The following is a 16,210-nucleotide window of genomic DNA, read 5'->3' on the forward strand; positions in this document are numbered from 1 at the left end:
TATTCAATCCTTTAGATACCTATAACGGTTATAGTTGTTTGTTATCTTAAGTATCGAACATTTTGATTCTGTACCAAATTTCAACACCCAATTGTGGTCTACTGAGTTGAACGTAATATTTAATTTTTCAATAATAAGATAATATTATAATTGTTGTCGTTAATATTACTTACGTTTTCGGGATGCGTTTGAAATCTTTGATAAAGTTCTTCTGGTGTGATTTTGTGGAAGTCAATATCCAACTCTTGCTTCAAATCGTCCAAATTCTCTCCCTTCCGTTTAGGGTTCTTTCGCCGCGACTATTTTGGAAAAAAAAAGGTAAAACAGATAACAACAAGTGTTAATAATTTGTTTAAAAACGTTATTTAAAAAAAAAAAGATTTAGCTGGAAAAGAAATATTTTAATTGATCAATAAATGTTTCCCCCAGATTAAATCCATAACCGCTGTTAGTCCCATGTTCGACGTACAATCACATTTTTAGAATTTGTAATAGTAGTAGTAGTAGTAGTAGTAGTAGTAGTAGAAGAAGAAGAAGAAAAAGAAGAAGAAGAAGGAGAAAAAGAAAAGGAAGTAGAAACAGATTAAAGATCCGTTCAATATGTTCCTTCAAATTTTCTAAACGATAGATTAGATTAGTGCTTAAAGAATATGACGTGTAAGTAATAGAGTTTAACGTATGTAAGGTGCAAGTAGTAGTGTTATTAGTGGTATGATTATAGTCAATGATTTTTCGAAGTTAACGAGTAATTAGGGTTACACTTGTTCCATCACCATTCTATAATTTTGATGATAAGAATAGATAGTAGAGATAATATACACCAATCAAGAATAGAAAAATATCAAAGACGAGTTTGATTATTGCATTATTGCAGGAAAACGAATGAACTATTACGATGAAAAGAAGAAAAAGAAGAAGAAAAGTGTTCCGGAAGTTGTTAGAAGTCAAAGATGGCTGAAGGGATTAAGTAGAATTAGCAAGAAGAAGATAGGAAAGATGAAAAATAGAAGTAGAAGAAGCAGAAGAAGAAGAATATCTGAAGAGAAACCAGTTAAACTTGTTTCCCAGTTCTTCATTTTCGAAATCATCGAAGAAACGTATGTTGGACGTGTATAAACATCCCAACACCGGATATGCAAGTAAAGATTATGTGAAGCGGAAGTCCTTCCTGAATACCTTGTACATTCCATCGGCTGTTTTGTTGTCGTCGCGAATGTTGGGTAATGTGGCGACCCTGTATGAATCTGAGCGGCCATGCTGTAAAAATAAATGAGTAACACAACAAAATCATGAGATGTTCGTGTATGTAGAAATAACTTAAAAAGAAAAAAAAATGATAAGTAATAAGTAAAACGTCGACGAATTTATCGAGTAGTGGTTTTAAAGTATGCATGGTATGTGCGTGTGTGTTCTCGTAAAAATATATAATACAAAATGGCGGATGGATTTTGAACGATTTTGTTTTCCTTCCCATATGATAAAACAGTGTTTCCTGTTTTATCGATCGAAGAAACGTTTGAGTTAAAATATAAAAAAAAGGAAAAAGCCGTGTAGTTACGCAGAATGAATAGAAGAAAATATGGTGCCTAATTTTTCAAGTGCGACCTCGAGAATGTGCCACGATTGCTATAGCGACCTCGTTGAAATTCATCGTGTTTGGATAACTACCATTTCCGGTTGTTGGCCGATTCAATGGAGACGCCGGCTCAAATGAATGGCCCCAACAAACGTTCCGTAATCGTCACCTTCGTTCGAACAAAGTCTCGTTCTCATGGCAATCCTATTTTCCTCTTTTTTTCATCTATACTTTTCCCTTCTCCTCCCTCTTACATCACCTTCCCCATCCATTCCACCTTTTTAATTCCAGTTACTCCTCCTTATGTGACATTAACGATTTAATCAAATTCAAAAATTATTTGAAAATGATCATATTTTCGATGCTTTCAAATTGGGATTATTTTTCTTACAAGTTGGTAACTTATTTTTCGTTCATTTGTTATATCATATAAAATATTTAAGTTAACGTAACTTTAGGTCTTGGCATTTGTTCAAAAAAAGAAAAATAATACGGAACAACAACAACGTGTGTGTTCACGTAACTGAGAAGACTTTAAAAAAGGAAAAAAAAAAATAATGTACAACGTTATTGTTTTAAATAGAACGCTCACTTCGTCATTTTTATTATTATCATGATACATCTCACAAGATATGGATTACAATTACGAGTTTCCTATCATAATTGTGATTTCATATACTAAAATAAAATAAAAATAAGAAAAATTAATTTTCATGAGTAATCACTAAATGAAAGAACGGTTGTCGGTTTATTATTAAGTGAGATTAGATAAAATTTGCAAACGACCCTTGTTAATTAAAAGCCTTTCTCGATCATTATTATTATTATTCAGGAAATAAGAATGAGAAAAAGAGAGAGAGAGAGAGAGAGTGTGATAGAGAGGGGGGTGGGATTAAGGGGTAGAACGTGAACTGTGTAATTTGCTAACAAAATTGTAGTGTAAATAATTGAAAGGGAAAAATGTGCAACAATTTGTATAAAAATTAAAGAGAAAGAGAGAGAGAGATGGATATAAATAAAAATGTAAAATAAACAAATAATCCTTCCCTCTTTCCCATCCCCCACCTTTTCTAGCCCATTCATCACCCGAACTACAAAATTCAATATACGAGATATAAAAATACACGGTATATTTTGTTAATAGGGTGTCTGTCTGTCTGTTGTTTTTTTTAAATTGATGATATTAACTAGCAGAAATTGAAACGGTGCAAAAATTGTGCATTTATCGATCAGTTTGCAGAGACCAAACGAACTATGCTATGCGCGCCAAATTAGCTGAGTCAACGCGAATTTGCTCCGAGCACGCGATATACGATATACTTTTCTATACATTATTCAACGAATACATTGCCAAGATATACCACCAGTGGTTTCTTACCCTATACCCTTAAAAAAACCTACAATCAAAAATAAATCATAAAAATAATAATATAAGGAAGTCAGGATCATTCTTTAAAAAGTCCTCCTTACGCGGTCACCCTTTGAAAACTTCTTTTTTTTTTTCGATTCTTTTTCTTCTAGAAGGGTTACGCACCCTTTTTCGTGTCACACGAGTAAAAAAAGAACAAAGGGTTCCCCCTTTCCCAGTTATGGTTCTAACATATTCATCCACGAAAGTATTGTATCGTGAACTTGGCCTAGAATTTGGTTCATTCGCAGTGTTTTTTTTGTGGGGGGTTGAGGAGGGTAAGTTTCATTCAATGTGAACGAAAATAAAACAGAAAAAGAAAAGAATTTTTTAATACCTATATAAGAAAAAAAATCCTACAATTAGATTCGCAAAAATATTAAACGACAAACGATTGCTTTTATATGGTTATCGTATTATTTACTAAAGAACAAAAAAAAAAGGAAAGAAAAAAAAGAATGGAAGATTCCGATCGATATTAATTTTATGTCTTATGACGATTCGACGATCGTCTTATGACGATTACTTGCAAATTAATAAAACGATAAAAAACGATTAAAAAAAAATGATAGCCACGTGAAAATAGGATGATACTCCTCCCCTCCTAATATCTCAGATTATCTACAACGATCAGAAATTATTATTATGTCGAACTCGTTGTAAACGCCAGCATAAAATTCTCACGATCTGTCAAGCAGTTAATACTAATCGCGATCATCTAAAGGAGATAAAAGCATTTTATCAGAGTTAGCCAGTTAGCTAGCTAGCTAGCCAGTTAGTTATCTTTCTCTCTCTCTCTGTCTCTCTCTGTTTTTCCATCACGATATCGTATAAAGAATTTTAAACGATATCTGTGTCTCTTTTTTCCTCTCCCTCGTCCCCTTTCCCCCCCCTCATACTCCCCCTCCTACTCCTCATACTCCTTCTTTTTCCTTATTCTCTTCAAGAAACACACTTCATTTGACGTTCAATCGAAAATCTCGGAAACTGGACGACGATCAATTACGGTTCTTCTCTTTAACGATTACTATCATACTCAAGAATGTTACTAATGTGATGATGATTAAGATCTATTCTCGTCAAAGAGGAATTCTAATTATTTTTTTTAAATTCACAAATCAATCCCCGTCTTTCGAAAGAGAAAGAAAAAAACTGTGTTTACTTTTATTACGGATGAAAATATTTTACTCCTCAACTCAATCACCCCCGCCCCCCTGTTTTGTTTAGATGATTTTTATCAATCGATCATATTTTTCGCGAAACTAATCGACCAATTAGGGTGAACCAAAAGTTCTTACGTTTTTTTCTAATTATCAATATTTCCAATGGAAATTTTACAAAAAAAGGAAAAGAAAAAAAAAATCCGTTATGCAGTTTCACAGTAGAGTTTCAACATAATAAAACGCATGAACCTTTTTTGATTCACCTTGATAATTTTATTGAACAAAAATTGACACAATTCATTGAACGATATGCTCGCGCAGCTGAGACAAAGTTTAAATAAAATTATGTATAAAATAAAATAAGACTTGGAGAGAAAAGAAAAGAAAAAAAAAAGTAGATAAAAATTGCGAAACGAATCCCCATTAATATAACCGAAAGAAAATTGACATAATTTATTGAACGATATGCTCGTCTACCTAAGACGAAGTTTAAATATAAAATTGTGAATTAAAATGAAATAAAACCTACATTAAAAAAAAAAAAAAGATAGAAAATTGGAAAACGTGAACGTAGGTGCCCGTATACATATATACATGTACCGTACACATAAAAACATATAAACATATATACATATAAGTTTAATAAAATGTGATTAAAATAGAATAAGACCTAAATTTTTAAGAAATGGTAGCAAAAATTGAAAAACGTGAACGTAAGTGCTTTGTATATATACATATACCGTACACATATACACGTATACATACATATATGTATATATATATATATATATAACATAGATATAGAAACTTCAGTTAGGATACGGTCATAGAAACGGCGACGAAATTGCATAATCGTGCTTCCTCAATAACGACGAGCGTGCGACGATGAACGAGAGATAATAATGTCGCGGAATTGTCGTTTACATATATGAGGTGCGCGCGCGAACGAACGAACGAACAAACCCGCAGCTATAACTGCGGCTAACGCATAACAAAGTTACGTTTTTACGATCGTTCCTTTTAAACGAACGTACGAACGTACGTACGAACGAACGAACGAATGACCCTGTGTGACGTTTATCCAATCCCACACGGTGTAACGTTGGTTTCCGTGTCGAATTTAATCCACGTGGATATCAATACGAATACGAATACTTTTGCTAAGTCCTACATCCCCCTCCACCTCTCCCCCCTCCCACCGACAACTGTTAGTAGTTACGCCTTTACACGATTTATCAACTATTACTATTATTTAAATAATTGCAGAGTTATTTTATTTGGAATGTCTTCGATTTATTTTATGCATTGTATTTAATAGTGTCATTCGGTGGATGATTTTTTTTTTTTTGTTAACGGTATGTTCAACTATTATTCTAATTCTTCTCTGAATGGTCTATCATTTTCAAAGATTTGTCATCGGTTTTCGAGGATGTAATATCTTTCTAGAAAATAAATGTATGTAAGGGTTGCTGGAAATCACCTGTATCTCATAGTGTGTTAGATCAGATTGATTTCATATTAATTAATAAAAATATATTTAATAGGTCAAGTTATATTGAAGTGAGATAATGAACAATTGATTAAATATATTATCTATCTTTATAATTTGATGATTTTTATTTAGAACAAAATTATTAATTCATAGAACAATTATTTTTTCATCCTGTCATAATTAAATTTGTTATCAAATGACATTGTTCTATTGTATTTTTACTATCTTAACAAGTTTTCAAATAACATTAAATAAATCCATTGTAAAACGAGCAAAAAATACGATCAAATAGAACCTTGAAAAGAAAGCTATACTAGTTTTTCTTCTGAAAAAAAAAAAAAAGAAAATTTGAATTCCAACCAAACTAACTCCATTCAAGATAATTAAGGATTATAATTTTCTGCATAACTTGGCCTACTTTATAATAATATCTTTTAATTTCAAAAATGAAGCATTCCCGGACGACTTAATTTTAATATAACCCATATTTTTCTTTTATTTTCAAAATATATGCGGTAATAATTAGTTCCTTCAAATTTTGTCGGATTATTTTGATTATATTAAACCCATGTATACTTACTTAACACATCTAGAAACACGAGTTTCTCGAATACAGACACAAGAAATCAACCTACTTATATATATATGTATGTATACATGTAACCACACATATGGAAAAACCCGTAACACATATACATATCACATACTATACATAAAGATTTATACGTACTACACATGTTAAATACGTTCACATAATCTACTACTACACGTTCACACACACATATACACATGGAAATAAATATATGTATGTAGGATAGATAGAAATGTGTAGTAGAAGAGAAGAGAATAATAATAATGCTTAATGGTTCACGTAGAAAGATTAGATGAAGGAGAGAGAGAGAAAGAGAGAGAGAGAGGAGTCCGCAAGCGTTCGCGAACGGAAGTGGTCGGAGTGACCGGAGCCCGGGACTGGGGCTGGGGCTGCGGCCGGGGCCGGGGCCGGGCGCAAGAAAGCGCCAACGATAAAATCGCGTCCCGAAGCCATGTATACGTGGCTGCTGATACGTTATTGCGGCGACTCGTAACTCACCAATGAATTGACCTTAAGAACTTGCCTGGTCGCGACCGTGCCACTGAATACGAACCTCTTCGAATGATTAGATCTCTATCTTTATCTGTTTCTATGTATCTCTCTCACTCACTCTCACACATTCTTATTCGTTCTCTTATTTTTCCTATCTATTCTTCTCTCTCTCTCTCTCTCTATCTATCTCTTGCACACACACAACACACACACGCATTCATTTTCGCATACGTTAATCCTCGTTTGTATAAGTATTTTTTTTTTTGTAAATGCGTTTGATATGATATCAAATGATATATAATACTTAATGAACGTGCAGGGTTACTCATTGTAGATTTATCATATTTATTAATTAGTATCGATCGAGAGATTGATATTTAAATATTAGGATGTACTGAAATGTTCGTGCATTTTTAAAATGAATATTTACAAGATAAATATTACGAGAACAATTCCATTTTATGCAGTTTCAAAGTAAAGTTTCAACGCAATAAACGTACGAACTACTTTTGATTCACCCTAATGTAATATAATGTTTACTTGTAATTTAGTAAGAGATAATTAGTGTACTAGTTTGATATTGGTTTTAATAATAATTCTAATATTTTACATACATAATTAGAAAATATTAAATATCGTAATTAATAGTAGTGTTTTAAAACTATATTTAATAAATTTCATTTCCAATTTTGAACTCCGATGAAATTAGTTAAAGATCGTAGAAACAATTGTAAGAAAGGAAGGTTGAGATAAAAAGGAGGGGTATAATGATAGGAAAGGTAAACGTTAGTTAACGGTACAGGTGAGAAATGCTAGAACTCGTTTGACTCTCTCTTTTTCTCGATCTCTCAACAGAAAGATACTGTGAACGCTGCTTGAAGATCATTGAACCAAGCAAAGGGTCGTATCTTCTTGAAATCGTTAACGTAAGAGTTTGACTTAAAGGGATAGCAAAGGGTCGTTCAACCGAGTGTTCTTGATTCGAGTATACGCAATTATTTATTTTTTTAATCTTCTCTTTTCTCTCTCTTTTTTTTTTTTATAAACCGTCTACTCGTTGAGATTTTTCGTTTTCACTCGATGAATTTATTTCCCTTTTTGATTATCGTAATCTTATGCGTGTAGTGACGTCAAGATAAATTCCATTCATAGAACCGTGACTGTTTATTCATCGAAAGATAAAAAAAAAAAAGCCTAGGAGAATATCAATTTGTTTCTACCATGAATAATAAGCGCATTATAATATAGCGATGATCGTGTTTTAAATACGAATTAAGAGATTGTATTGTAAAGATTTTATTGATTCAATTCTGATGAGTTTATGATTTATAAGTGTCTACGAGAAAATTATTCAATCGATGAGTCTAAGAAAAAGTTAAGCAATGATTTTTATATTTATTATTAATCTACGGAATGAATTAATCATTATTTTATTTGAAAATAAAACATTTTAAGAATTTGACGAGTCTTCGAAAAAATTCGTCAATGAATTTGATGAGTCTTCGAATAAGACGAAAATTTGAGTCAATGGATTTCCAGTAATATACTCGACAAATCATTGACTAGTAACTCCGTAGACTCGCGCATTGACTAAATTTTGTGATAAATTCACGCATTGAATAATTTTATCGTAGACTCGTGTCGAATCAAATTTAACAAATCATTGAACTCAAAAAAATTTCCATTAATTTGTAGACTCGTACATTGACTAATTTTTTCATAGACTCGTGTTAAATCAAATTTAACAAATCATTGACTCAAAATTCCCATTAATTTGAAGACTCGTGTCGAATCAAATTGAACAAATCATTGACTCGAAATTCCCATTAATCTGTAGACTCGTACGTTGATTAACTTTTTCGTAGACTCGTAACATTGATACACATTTTCCTAAACACTTTCATTGATTAACATTTTCGTAGACTTATTTTCTCACAGATTAAATTTATTCCTATATTTCCCAAATAAACAAAAATTCATGACAAAATCATTTTAATTAAATCAAGATAAATGTTTCTTTAAATAATCCTCAATTTTTAATTAAAACTTTTCTAAATAAATTCCTCGAAATAAGTACATCAAAATCTGTTCACGTAAAATTTGTAAAATCATTAGAGCATTGTTATCATTACAGAAGTTACAAACAAAGTTTAATCGAGTTGCATAACTGTGTTCAACTTGAACGGGGGATAGGCACCTTATGAAGGAAACTGTGTGAAAGGGTTGAGAAAGTTGAGAATAAAGAACCCTAGGTATATCAGGGAAGGGTTGCAACGACCCAGTATCGAATTATAAGCAAGAGTCACAGGGCTTAACCTAATTCGGGACTCGACAATTCCCACAGGAGAAAGACTCATATTGCTATTACAACCAACCCAAATAATGAGAACTTAAAATCCTTCCAGTTCGGTGACGTGGGAAAACCCGTTTGTTATCATACAAAAAGTTGTGTAATTTCTAAATTATTGTCCACTTATTTCACATTGGTAAAAGTAATTTACTAATGCAACAGAAAAATATTCAAACAATAATTTTTCATAATTTTACTTATCATAGACCTATTCCATCGTCACTCCCCTAAACGAAACTAACGCAAACAAAAACCAACAATACGCTCAATCCAATAACAAACATGGAACAAATATAAACATTTTGATACGATCAATACGACATAAGTAACTATAAAAGAAAATCTATTTCAGGTCGTGTTATATTCCATACCGCAGTCCTTTAATCATGCTAATTTTCAAGGGGGGTTGAGAGGTGTGTGGGTTGAGTTAGAATATACGTATATATATATATATACATATTCCTAACATTTACATTCAGATGTAAGAGTAGTTCGCGTGGTTCGAACACATATTCTCCTTCTAATGCTTTCACCTTACCCCCCTTCTACTAGCTTCAACCCCTTTTACAAAACCCCACTCCTCGGTACATACATTGCATCGTACGAACTTCGTGTTCGTGCCCTGTATCGAGGTTGATTTAAAGTTTGTCTTGTGTGTGTGTGTGTGTGTGTCCCTCTAGTAAGCAAGAGCTTGAGGGTACGTTCCAGTTGTTGGTACCGTACCAATCCAACAAACTAAACCTTTTTTTTTTACTTACACACGTGTATACGTTAGTGTGTGTGTGTTTGCAAAATGTTCGTATAATCTATCGTTGTTTCATTTCTATCTCTCTCACGTTTAATACTTTTCCGCATTACGCCTTCTGTTTCTCTGTCTCTTTCGTCCCCACCTTTAGCGGGTCGATGATGAAGGAACCCCCTGATGGAATTGTGCGCATGCGTTATACCTACTACCGTCTCTACCGTTCTCCGGTCTCCTTCTCATCCACCACCACTACCACCTAACAACCCAACCAACCAACCAACCCCCCCTGCCCTATCATGGATCAATACCCAACCAGGGCACCTATTACGCTTGTCCTCGTCTCTACTGCAGAGCTCATCGCACAGTGACGAACATCCCTTAGCTGCTTCTGTTACTGCTGTATTGCTATTCTTGCACACATACACACATACTGAACTATTCTATCTTCTATACTGATAATGGCGAGATTATTAATATCCTTTTTCTTTTGGATTCATATATATGAGATGTTCATGAGATTTGCATTATTTTAAAGAGAGATTATAAATTATTCTAGGATTGTATAGCAAAAATGTTATCCTAATTCGAATAACCCACGTTATTGGAGAACCCCAAATAATTTACGTTAATCCTGATTGGAATACTTCAATTGAACAATCATCCCTTTCCTTTTTCTCTCCCTCTTTTAAAAACAAACAAAAAGAGAAAAAAGAAAATCAGCGACTTTATTTGATCATTCTTTAAATTGACTTTGTCCCAGAACGGGCAATCAAATTTTCTCAAACTCAATTAGATCGTACTGCAGTATCGAGTTTGGTTTAAAATCTCAGAGGGATTTTGTCACGAGTTGTCCTTCCTGTCACGCATCTTCTATCCTATCGCTAAATGTAATAGAAGAGAAATAAAGTTGGGATATGGAGGGGGTGGTTGTGAGGGTTATGAGAAGGGATAAAGCGAGAGACAGGCCACGAAACAACCAGCTGCTGGCAACGACATCGAACCGGTGACCCATTAACGGGGGCTTTATGTATATTGCAATAGTTTTACTCTAACAACTTTACCTAAACACTTTTCTTCGCGATTTACTCTACTTGTCTTTAAGGTGGTAGTTCTGCTGGTGGTGGTGGTGGTGTTGGTAGTAAAATCCGTTAAATGTATTTAACGACAATTTCTATCGAAAAGATTTAGTTCGTATGATGACACTATTAGGGTCGAGGATTAACCAAACTAATACTTTCTAATGCCACTTTATCCGATGCTTTTGATTACGCTTTCTTTTCATTTTCCATCTACACTTGCTCTATTTTCTCTTACGTTTGTTTGTTAATAATTATCGGATTTTCACGTTGACGGATTATTTCTCGATTATTTCGGAATATTAAGAGCCGAGTGTTTATAACGATTTCATCAACTTCTGCGTTTTAAAACGGAGAAAAAGGTAGGGGGGAGGGGGGAATTGTTGTTGTTGTTATTATTATTATTATTCGTATGAGAATATTGCTTTAGTCTCTTTGAAATAAAATCAAATGGCAAACGTTGAAAGAAATATTTATTGAAATGTCGATTAACTCGTACCAATTTATCAAACCTCACCCCGTTCTTTCTTTTCTTTTTCCCTATCCGTGAAAAGAATTAGTTGACTCAAACTGTGCATCGATAGAAATTATTACAGTAAGATCGAGAATTCGTAGTTTTGTTTTCTTTTTTTTTTTTTAGCCTTGAGAATCTATCGAACGAGTTTTATCGGAAGACTAATTGTAAGAGACTCTAATGAATTAATTGTCCTTGGATTTGGATTCTAAGATTATAAAAATGGTAAAAAAAAATTAAACTCGTTAAAACTCGTGCAACCTGCTGATATAATCGTATACGTCAAATGTAATATACATAAGATTGAAATTTAGATTTGGTTTGTAGCCTTGTTTGCGAATTTGTCGAACGTGTTTTATTCAAAGAAGAGTACACTAATTAATCAATTGCTTCATTGTTTTGGATTCTTCAAAGTACAAATTAACGAGTTATGGTCGGGATGCAGCTAAAGTATTTAACACAGTATCCGGGTATATGAACGGAGCATCACAATATTGACAATATATATATATAGGTAACAACAATCTATCAAATCTTTTCCAATAAGCAGAGGAACGTCGATTATGAGAGAAAGAGATGAAGTATAGGAAGAACAAGAAGAAGGGAGAGAGAGAATGAGAGACTGAGAGAGTGAGAGAGAGAAAGAGTGAGGAAGGAGGGAAAGAAGAGGGAAAGAAAACATGTACGAATAGAAGAGAGCTCGGTTGCTGGCCTTGCACGCACCCCCTCACGTGTTACTCACTCTAGCAAAAGAGAGTAAAAGAGTAAAAGAGTAAGAGAGTAAGAGAGAAAGAGAGAGAGACCTGTGACGTCAGGCGTGCGTCGCACAGGACGTTTTACGAATTGGGTCAAGAGGGAGAGATTGGCCGTTTAACTTGAGAGTGGCTCTGCTACGTGCTACTGTGAACACACTAACGCAGATATCAGCACGTCAAACCAACTTACAGCAACTTTCCCATCTATTTCCTATTTGCTTCCTCGACTGCAATTTATTTTTTATTTGTTTTTGTTTTTTGGGGGAGGGTGAGGGGAGGGGGGTAATGCATTTTTATTATCTATACAAAATTTGTTAACGCTTAATGCAGATATCAGCACGTCAAACCAACTTACAGCAATTTTTCCATCTATTTCTTATTTGATTTTTCCCGGCTGCAATTTATTTTTGGAAAATGCATTTTTATTTTCTGTACGAAATTTTTGACACGATAGAAAAATAATTTGTTTAAATATGGAGGAAGTAGTGTTATCAGTTAATGTATCTGTAATTAATAATAATAATAATCACATTATCAGGGATTCACAATATGTGTAACAGCAAGGGTTATATTGTACGATGCAAAAATTGTTATTTCTATTGAAAAACGATTACTTTACAAACGAGTACAGAATTAAAGAAAAATAACGCGTAGTAAATTATATTGCGTTGATTAATTATTGTAGGATATTCTTGTTTTTTTTTTAAACGATACAACATTATTTTAATTAACCAAAGTATTCGAAATTTTGTATTACGAATGAAAAATGATCATTCGTGTTATGGTATAGTCAAAGACAAATATATTATTACATCTCTGCGATAATAAAGATTGAGAAAATCTGATTCTAAATCAATTTGTATATATGAAAGTTAAACAAACTGATGGTAATGTATAAGCCGTGTCCATAAATAAATTTAACGTTGTTTTACGGTGTGCCAGGTGTGTTATTGAATAATAGGAGAATCGATCGATATGAATTTTTCGTGGAAGGAACAAAGAACATTTCTTTATAACAACGTGCGCACAATACTGTTAACTCAGCCAAAAGTTTCGATATATGTGCTTAAATAGTTCATATTATTCTCAACCCTTTCACAATCTATATAAAAAAATAAATAAATAAATAAATAATATAATATTATTAATAATAATAATATTAAATTAAATCGAATATATATTTCTCAATATAAAATATAAGTCCAATATAAAATATATTTCCATATATAAAATACACGCAATAATATAGATGTATTTATATGTATTTGTATGTGTGTGTTTCTTGTTGATTATTTGATGATGGGCATGGCATCACGCAGGAAATACTACGCGGGTCGAGGTTCCGCGATTAAAATTGGATTTTCGTCTATTCTCGTCCAGTCGTCCCTGAAAGTCTTTCAGATACTGCGTGTATTTGTGTAACATGTCGCACGTAAAAGAGAATGTGTATGAGAGAGAAAGAAATGTATATATAGATAGATTGATAGTAAATGAGTAAGAGAAAGAGAGAGAGTAAACTCTTCTTCGGAACTTAGCCAAACGAGCTTTTACCAACCAACACACTTTCATAGATTCCTTTTAATACGACCCACCCGTCTACTGGGTGTCCCCTTTTATCCCCACTCAAACAACATCTCAACCAACACCATTAAACGTGCCCAGACACTTAGGTTATCGACTTGTCAACTCAAACCAATCGAATTTTTTCCAATCGATCATCAAAAATTCATTATACTTAAGTGGGTTAATAAGTTCGTGCCGAGATATTATTTTTTTTTCTTCCTCTCCTTCCCCCATAAAGAAAATATAATCATTTAACAAGCACGGACTTGACTTATTACGAATTTAAGAAAATTGAAACGATTATATTCGTTCTATTCGTATAGAATAATAAATAATAATACACGTTGACAAATGCGAATATTTGTAATGAAAAAAGTAATAAATTTCGTTTAACGAGAAATTTAAGAAGATTAAAAGTGTAACATCATTTTTTATTTGACTCGTCGTCGCGGTACACATGTGATTTTATATAATAAATATCCTAATTATAATACTACATAATTCTTATTTCATATTAATTACTCAACTGTTTTCTTATCTCTCATCTTTTTTCTTTTCAGTTTTTTTTTCTATTTTCTTTTCTGGATATTTTGAAATTATTAAATAAAAGAAAAATATATCTAATTTAAAATGAATGAATATTTCTGAAATAACCTAATTTTCTTTTTAAATACGTGTATATATTTTTTTTTAATCTAAAATTTAATTCAATCGTTATTTATTGTAACAAAAAAGAATTGGAAAATAAGCTTAGAACCTTTGCAAGGCCAATGACCTCGACTAATGCTTGAGAGTATTAAAGAAGAAGGGAAAACAATGCGCTACCAAACGAAGACTGATAAATGCTCTAAGCGGAAGTCTTTCAAAGTGACAATTAAAAACGTTCAAATAGTTCATTGAACGTTCACAAAATTCGTTTAAATAATCATGAAACATTAATATAAAACAATCAATATTAATATTAATATTAAATAATAAATAAATGAGAAAAAAAAGAGAATAATACAAGAAAAGAAGTAAAAAATTGTGGTGGGAAAGGGTTAGGGGGGGGGAAATAATTTTGTTTTTCGTTCAAAATTTTCAAAATCGAAGAATAAATTTTCGAATCGAGAAACAAATATTCCGAATCTTCTATGTAAAAAAAGGGTGGGGAAAGAAAATAGGAAAATGACGGTATTGGTTGGAATAAAGGAGTGGGGGTAACAAAAGTAAAATGGCGTAAGAAAGTTGTACAAAGTTAACAGGATTTAAAACTACGACGGGCTTCCATTTGCAAAATTACCGTATAAGAGTGGAAGAGTAAAAAAAAGAAGGCCACAAAAAGTCCGGTGTCGATTTAAACGCTTTATCGATCATTTCTAAGAAAAGAAGAGGTTGCTCTATGTAGAGGCCGCGCGCGGAAATAGAAACTCTTCGTTCGTTCATACCGTTCATGCAGAATAAATGAGTCCTAAGAAGAACGGCGGGAGAATTCAAAATCAACATTAAACGAAGAAAGATTTGTTGAAAGAGGAATGAATAAAGAAATGGAAGGAAAAATTAGGGGAAATAAAAAAGAAAAATGAAGTAGAAAAAATAGAAAGGAAAAAATTAAAAAAAGGAATATAGAACTAGTGTTGTCAAAAGATTTTTACACACACACACACCTACACATACACACACAGAGACAGGTTTTTCTTTTTCTATATATATTTATGAACATTCTTATTTCCTATTTTTAATTCTCTCACGTATACTCTTTTTCTTATACACATTCAATTTTCATTTAACACTTATTGTTAATCTTTCAACAATTCTCTTACACGCATACTCACACACTAACACGTACATTTTATCTCTTGTTCTCTCGTGAAATCAAATAAAAATCTTATTCTTAGCTATGATTATACTTATTGAATATTCAAGTTTCAATCTAATTCGATCGATAAAACTAAATGAAAATAAATCTTATCCATTCTTTTTTGAATCCTCGACGAAAGAATAATATCAAAGATACAAAAAGAAAAATGGTACAAAAAAGAAAATGGCGACCGAAAGGAAAATAAATAAATAAATACAATTAAAAAACAACAAATGAAAAAAGTAATAAATTAATGGAGGACAAAAAGAATATCTAATTTAAATGTGGAAAAACATATCGAAGATAGGATACAATTGGCCTCGGACGGTTATCGTATCGAATCGAAATGTCAGATGAATTATAAATAGGTTAGGATCGATAGGCGTCCCAGAAGGCAAGTCGCCATTGGCGCCACCTAGTCTCTGGCCCTTTCTTCTTCTTCTTCTTCTTCCACCTACGATTCTCCTCATCCTCTCTCACCCTCTCTTACACCCTCTCAAGCTAAAACCAACCCTCTTACGACACGAAAAGAAAAGAAGATAGACCAACGACGTAACACCCTTCCCCTGATCCTCCCCCACCCTTTATATCCTCCTAACACCCCTAACCTTTCCATCGTATTTTCCACTTTTTCCAACGTCACT

At 32.8% G+C, this 16,210-nt stretch overlaps 1 protein-coding gene across 4 annotated transcripts in view; it reads right to left on the reverse strand.

Moving 5' to 3' along the window:
* Positions 1 to 16,210, reverse strand: part of LOC122523571 (sodium/potassium-transporting ATPase subunit alpha) — a 78,504-nt gene that overhangs the window by 17,973 nt on the left and 44,321 nt on the right. For 3 of the 4 annotated variants that reach the window (XM_043645425.1, XM_043645420.1, XM_043645434.1), the window contains exons 2-3: positions 1,177 to 1,257; positions 174 to 299 (exon numbers count right to left, since the gene is read on the reverse strand). In XM_043645425.1, coding sequence (XP_043501360.1) covers positions 174 to 299; positions 1,177 to 1,257 — 207 coding nt within the window. The remainder of the gene's footprint in view (positions 1 to 173; positions 300 to 1,176; positions 1,258 to 16,210) is intronic. The other variant, XM_043645442.1, reaches the window with a different exon arrangement.

The sequence above is a fragment of the Polistes fuscatus genome, unplaced genomic scaffold (assembly GCF_010416935.1).
Source record: "Polistes fuscatus isolate 324 unplaced genomic scaffold, CU_Pfus_HIC Scaffold1, whole genome shotgun sequence".
NCBI lineage: Eukaryota > Metazoa > Arthropoda > Insecta > Hymenoptera > Vespidae > Polistes > Polistes fuscatus.